General features: G+C 48.0%; 2 protein-coding genes across 3 annotated transcripts in view; both read right to left on the bottom strand.

The window, feature by feature from the left end:
• Positions 1-302: 302 nt before the first annotated feature.
• On the bottom strand, positions 303-2866 carry LOC127924441 (keratin-associated protein 10-8-like). The gene is made up of 5 exons (XM_052509172.1): positions 2842-2866; positions 2363-2676; positions 1596-1694; positions 988-1086; positions 303-872 (listed from the first exon to the last, which is right to left on the bottom strand). The coding sequence occupies exons 1-5, from the start codon at positions 2864-2866 to the stop codon at positions 303-305; spliced, it is 1107 nt and encodes a 368-aa protein (XP_052365132.1).
• Positions 2867-3057: 191 nt separating this feature from the next.
• Positions 3058-6883, bottom strand: part of LOC127924438 (polypeptide N-acetylgalactosaminyltransferase 1-like) — a 64098-nt gene continuing 60272 nt past the window's right edge. For both annotated transcript variants that reach the window (XM_052509169.1, XM_052509170.1), the window contains exon 8: positions 3058-3268. In XM_052509169.1, coding sequence (XP_052365129.1) covers positions 3094-3268 — 175 coding nt within the window. In that variant the 3' untranslated portion in view covers positions 3058-3093. The remainder of the gene's footprint in view (positions 3269-6883) is intronic.

Genomic DNA, 6883 nt, shown 5'->3' with positions numbered 1-6883 from the left:
CACACTCAGCAGAGCAGGCAGGGAAACAGAAACACACCTCAGCAGAGCAGGCAGGGAAACAGAAACACACCTCAGCAGAGCAGGCAGGGAAACAGAAACACACCTCAGCAGAGCAGGCAGGGAAACAGAAACACACCTCAGCAGAGCAGGCAGGGAAACAGAAACACACCTCTGCAGAGCAGGCAGGGAAACAGAAACACACCTCAGCAGAGCAGGCAGGGAAACAGAAACACACCTCAGCAGAGCAGGCAGGGAAACAGAAACACACCTCAGCAGAGCAGGCAGGGAAACAGAAACACACCTCAGCAGAGCAGGCAGGGAAACACCTCAGAAAGGCACACCACCTCAGCAGAGCAGGCAGGGAAACAGAAACACACCTCAGCAGAGCAGGCAGGGAAACAGAAACACACCTCAGCAGAGCAGGCAGGGAAACAGAAACACACCTCAGCAGAGCAGGCAGGGAAACAGAAACACACCTCAGCAGAGCAGGCAGGGAAACAGAAACACACCTCAGCAGAGCAGGCAGGGAAACAGAAACACACCTCAGCAGAGCAGGCAGGGAAACAGAAACACACCTCAGCAGAGCAGGCAGGGAAACAGAAACACACCTCAGCAGAGCAGGCAGGGAAACAGAAACACACCTCAGCAGAGCAGGCAGGGAAACAGAAACACACCTCAGCAGAGCAGGCAGGGAAACAGAAACACACCTCAGCAGAGCAGGCAGGGAAACAGAAACACACCTCAGCAGAGCAGGCAGGGAAACAGAAACACACCTCAGCAGAGCAGGCAGGGAAACAGAAACACACCTCTGCAGAGCAGGCAGGGAAACAGAAACACACCTCAGCAGAGCAGGCAGGGAAACAGAAACACACCTCAGCAGAGCAGGCAGGGAAACAGAAACACACCTCAGCAAACACACACCTCAGCAGAGCAGGCAGGGAAACAGAAACACACCTCAGCAGAGCAGGCAGGGAAACAGAAACACACCTCTGCAGAGCAGGCAGGGAAACAGAAACACACCTCAGCAGAGCAGGCAGGGAAACAGAAACACACCTCAGCAGAGCAGGCAGGGAAACAGAAACACACCTCAGCAGAGCAGGCAGGGAAACAGAAACAGAAAGGCAGAAGGGACACACCTCAGCAGAGCAGGCAGGGAAACAGAAACACACCTCAGCAGAGCAGGCAGGGAAACAGCAGAGCAGGCAGGGAAACAGAAACACAGAAACACCTCAGCAGAGGCAGGGAAACAGAAACACACCTCAGCAGAGCAGGCAGGGAAACACACCTCAGCAAAGCAGGCAGGGAAACAGAAACACACCTCAGCAGAGCAGGCAGGGAAACAGAAACACACCTCAGCAGAGCAGGCAGGGAAACAGAAACACACCTCAGCAGAGCAGGCAGGGAAACAGAAACACACCTCTGCAGAGCAGGCAGGGTAACAGAAACACACCTCAGCAGAGCAGGCAGGGAAACAGCAAAGGCAGGGTAACACACACCTCAGCAGAGCAGGCAGGGAAACAGAAACACACCTCAGCAGAGCAGGCAGGGAAACAGAAACACACCTCAGCAGAGCAGGCAGGGAAACAGAAACACACCTCTGCAGAGCAGGCAGGGAAACAGAAACACACCTCAGCAGAGCAGGCAGGGAAACAGAAACACACCTCAGCAGAGCAGGCAGGGAAACAGAAACACACCTCAGCAGAGCAGGCAGGGAAACAGAAACACACCTCAGCAGAGCAGGCAGGGAAACAGAAACACACCTCAGCAGAGCAGGCAGGGAAACAGAAACACACCTCAGCAGAGCAGGCAGGGAAAAACACACCTCAGAAAGGGTAAACACACCTCAGCAGAGCAGGCAGGGAACAGAAACACACCTCAGCAGAGCAGGCAGGGAAACAGAAACACACCTCAGCAGAGCAGGCAGGGAACAGAAACACACCTCAGCAGAGCAGGCAGGGAAAGAGCAGAAACACACCTCAGCAGAGCAGGCAGGGAAACAGAAACACACCTCAGCAGAGCAGGCAGGGAAACAGAAACACACCTCAGCAGAGCAGGCAGGGTAACAGAAACACACCTCAGCAGAGCAGGCAGGGAAACAGAAACACACCTCAGCAGAGCAGGCAGGGAAACAGAAACACACCTCAGCAGAGCAGGCAGGGAAACAGAAACACACCTCAGCAGAGCAGGCAGGGAAACAGAAACACACCTCAGCAGAGCAGGCAGGGAAACAGAAACACACCTCAGCAGAGCAGGCAGGGAAACAGAAACACACCTCAGCAGAGCAGGCAGGGAAACACCTCAGCAGAGCAGGCAGGGAAACAGAAACACACTCAGCAGAGCAGGCAGGGAAACAGAAACACACCTCTGCAGAGCAGGCAGGGAAACAGAAACACACCTCAGCAGAGCAGGCAGGGAAACAGAAACACACCTCAGCAGAGCAGGCAGGGAAACAGAAACACACCTCAGCAGAGCAGGCAGGGAAACAGAAACACACCTCTGCAGAGCAGGCAGGGAAACAGAAACACACCTCAGCAGAGCAGGCAGGGAAACAGAAACACACCTCTGCAGAGCAGGCAGGGAAACAGAAACACACCTCAGCAGAGCAGGCAGGGAAACAGAAACACACCTTGGCTGATATTAGCTGGCTAAACTCAATACCATGTTGTTTTACTGAAACTACTTTACCCAGGTCACCTCACGAATAGACCTGTCTCTTTCCCTGTGTTGTGATGGAAACGGGACCTCTGAATGTGCCTCTGATAGTCCCAGTTGGACTGGTGGGGAACATGAACAGGAAGAGGTGACGAGGGACAAGCGAAAACAAACCCTGGGTTTTAATACCTGAATGTTCCCAGAGTTTCCCCATCCTCAGCTACACAGGAACACAGCAACACGGCTACACCACACTGAGTTAATGTATTTGACTGAAAACAGAACTTATAACTAAGTCCCAGCTATGCCACTATTACTAGTCTATTACATTCAGATTCAGTAGTGTGTTAGGAGCAGGGATGATATCCTCACTGACTGGAGCTGAGGAGAGTCTACGTCCCAGTCTCTATGCCAGCGCTGTAGATGGGTAGTGTGTCCTACCTACCGGACGGGCAGAGTGCGGTCTCCCTTGCGGCGGTCCATCTCTCTCTGGGGTACAGGGTACCAGCGGAAGTTCAGCTTCCAGTTGAAGCCTCCGTAGGTCATGTCAGAACCAGCCATGTACTCAAACGTGTCATCACTGATCACGTCGATGATGGGACACACCACCGTTTTCCTGCAACACATATTTCCACACCGTCACATCAGAAGACCTTTAGACCCACAATGACAAAGTGTTGAGTAGATGCTTGGACTTGTGAGTCGTAATCATTTCAATCACTTCTAATATCCAGAATATCTGCAGACCTCTACTGTGTTGACAACAGCAGTTACTAGTGTCTGGTGTTGCACCTGCCACTACTATCATGCTGTGTACACACACACACACACACACACACACACACACACACACACACACACACACACACACACACACACACACACACACACACACACACACACACACACACACACACACACACACACACACACACACACACACACACACACACACACACACACACACACAGCCTGCCAGTCACTAGACAAACGTCAATCAACAGTAGGTAGGTAGTTCCTTAAATTAAGTATCCTTAAATAATAGACCACATGGAAAACTCAAAACATTTTTAAATATGAATTAAGACATGCTAAATGTCTCTCTGTGACTTCTAGGATGATTTAACCCACTTAACCCCAACATGTATCCAAGTTGAAATGTTTTATTGATACCAGTCATGAGAAACACGCAACGGTAGAGTTTACATAGACCATGAGCTGAGCAACCCTTCCTCCATAAGAAGACATACAGAGGGGTAGAAAGATAGAAGCTGGAGTACGCTGGGAGAAAAATGGGTTCAGAACAGAACTAAATAATAGTCATTAAGAGGTAATTAGACAAGTAGACAAATAAAGAGTGAATAGATGATGAAGGGGCTCTAGCCTTGGACCATAATACAGAATCACTCTAGTTTGGGGCACAGCCAACACGTGTGAATGAGAGAGAAAACTGACTTCCAGAATCCCTCTAGTTTGGGGCACAGCCAACACGTGTGAATGAGAGAGAAAACTGACTTCCAGAATCCCTCTAGTTTGGGGCACAGCCAACATATGTGAATGAGAGAGAAAACTGACTTCCAGAATCCTTCTAGTTTGGGGCACAGCCAACATATGTGAATGAGAGAGAAAACTGACTTCCAGAATCCCTCTAGTTTGGGGCACAGCCAACATATGTGAATTAGAGAGAAAACTGACTTCCAGAATCCCTCTAGTTTGGGGCACAGCCAACATATGTGAATGAGAGAGAAAACTGACTTCCAGAATCCCTCTAGTTTGGGGCACAGCCAACATATGTGAATGAGAGAGAAAACTGACTTCCAGAATCCCTCTAGTTTGGGGCACAGCCAACATATGTGAATGAGAGAGAAAACTGACTTCCCCTCTAGAATCCCTCTAGTTTGTTTGGGGCACAGCCAACATATGTGAATGAGAGAGAAAACTGACTTCCAGAATCCCTCTAGTTTGGGGCACAGCCAACATATGTGAATGAGAGAGAAAACTGACTTCCAGAATCCCTCTAGTTTGGGGCACAGCCAACATATGTGAATGAGAGAGAAAACTGACTTCCAGAATCCCTCTAGTTTGGGGCACAGCCAACATATGTGAATGAGAGAGAAAACTGACTTCCAGAATCCCTCTAGTTTGGGGCACAGCCAACATATGTGAATGAGAGAGAAAACTGACTTCCAGAATCCCTCTAGTTTGGGGCACAGAATTCCAGAATCCCTCTAGTTTGGGGCACAGCCAACATATGTGAATGAGAGAGAAAACTGACTTCCAGAATCCCTCTAGTTTGGGGCACAGCCAACATATGTGAATGAGAGAGAAAACTGACTTCCAGAATCCCTCTAGTTTGGGGCACAGCCAACATATGTGAATGAGAGAGAAAACTGACTTCCAGAATCCCTCTAGTTTGGGGCACAGCCAACATATGTGAATGAGAGAGAAAACTGACTTCCAGAATCCCTCTAGTTTGGGGCACAGCCAACATATGTGAATGAGAGAGAAAACTGACTTCCAGAATCCCTCTAGTTTGGGGCACAGCCAACATATGTGAATGAGAGAGAAAACTGACTTCCAGAATCCCTCTAGTTTGGGGCACAGCCAACATATGTGAATGAGAGAGAAAACTGACTTCCAGAATCCCTCTAGTTTGGGGCACAGCCAACATATGTGAATGAGAGAGAAAACTGACTTCCAGAATCCCTCTAGTTTGGGGCACAGCCAACATATGTGAATGAGTTTGGGGCACAGCCAACATATGTGAATGAGAGAGAAAACTGACTTCCAGAATCCCTCTAGTTTGGGGCACAGCCAACATATGTGAATGAGAGAGAAAACTGACTTCCAGAATCCCTCTAGTTTGGGGCACAGCCAACATATGTGAATGAGAGAGAAAACTGACTTCCAGAATCCCTCTAGTTTGGGGCACAGCCAACATATGTGAATTAGAGAGAAAACTGACTTCCAGAATCCCTCTAGTTTGGGGCACAGCCAACACGTGTGAATGAGAGAGAAAACTGACTTCCAGAATCCCTCTAGTTTGGGGCACAGCCAACATATGTGAATGAGAGAGAAAACTGACTTCCAGAATCCCTCTAGTTTGGGGCACAGCCAACACGTGTGAATGAGAGAGAAAACTGACTTCCAGAATCCCTCTAGTTTGGGGCACAGCCAACACGTGTGAATGAGAGATGTATCACAGCTTCTGCACTTATCAACCCCAACATTTATCCAAGTTGTCATCATCATTGTAAAGCCATAGTTGCTTTGTTGCATTAAAAAAGTCATTTTTGAAGATGATTATTTATTTAATGTGAAAATGTATGGTCCTTCATTGTAAGGTCAATCCAGTTAGGTGAACTAAACTCTAGTTTTAACATGGTGAAACTAGTCCTTTCAAAAATACAATTCTAAAGAAACATTGAACATCTAATAGTAAAAGCAGGTGAGCTGGTTCTACTCCTTCGGTCATGTTCTGGTGTTTTGTGGTGGAAGACTGAGCAGTTGGAGCACAGCCCTGTTACCCAGAGATACACAGGCTAGACATGTTTTAACAATGTTAATGTTTTAGTGAAGCTTCCATTCAATTGCCCCTCTCATTGCACACAACATTCTTCCATTCCTCCATCACAAGGGAATTTATGGCTAATTTAAGATGATGTCGTCAACCCTTTACGCTCAACCGTTACTTTATTTAACACTTACTACAGTTTTATTTGATTTCACCTCATGAGATGGAAAACAGGTTTTTTATTCATTTGAACATGTGCTCTTTATGACAGAAGAATGTTAAAATGAGGTGAACTAAAACGTTGCTTTTCTCCACCAAGTTACACCAGTACTGAAAAGACATCTAACTGGTGGAACGACCCAAGTCCTGCTGTCAGCTCAGCACATTTACAGCTGTAGCACGGAATACAATCTGACCTCTATCTCTCTCCCTCTGCTGTGTGTGTGTGTGTGTGTGTGTGTGTGTGTGTGTGTGTGTGTGTGTGTGTGTGTGTGTGTGTGTGTGTGTGTGTGTGTGTGTGTGTGTGTGTGTGTGTGTGTGTGTGTGTGTGTGTGTGTGTGTGTGTGTGTGTGTGTGTGTACCAGCCTGAGGCCATAAGTAAACAGAGGCTTTGTAATTAAGCATAAAAAAAACACAAGGACAAGCCCCCTGCAGGCTCAACAAATTGTTACTAATTTATTTATTACACCCAGCGTGTGTGTGTGGTGTGTGTGTGTG

Source organism: Oncorhynchus keta, unplaced genomic scaffold (assembly GCF_023373465.1).
Source record: "Oncorhynchus keta strain PuntledgeMale-10-30-2019 unplaced genomic scaffold, Oket_V2 Un_contig_406_pilon_pilon, whole genome shotgun sequence".
NCBI classification, from domain to species: domain Eukaryota; kingdom Metazoa; phylum Chordata; class Actinopteri; order Salmoniformes; family Salmonidae; genus Oncorhynchus; species Oncorhynchus keta.
This window is presented reverse-complemented; position numbering and strand designations above follow the sequence as displayed.

Coding starts and splice junctions, on each gene's coding strand:
- LOC127924441 (XM_052509172.1), bottom strand. CDS start 2,866: ATGGGGAAACTCTGGGAACATTCAG. Junction 2,677..2,841: donor GAAACTCTGGGAACATTCAG/GTATTAAAACCC, acceptor TGGGTAAAGTAG/TTTCAGTAAAACAACATGGT. Junction 1,087..1,595: donor TCCCTGCCTGCTCTGCAGAG/GTGTGTTTCTGT, acceptor TGCTCTGCTGAG/GTGTGTTTCTGTTTCCCTGC.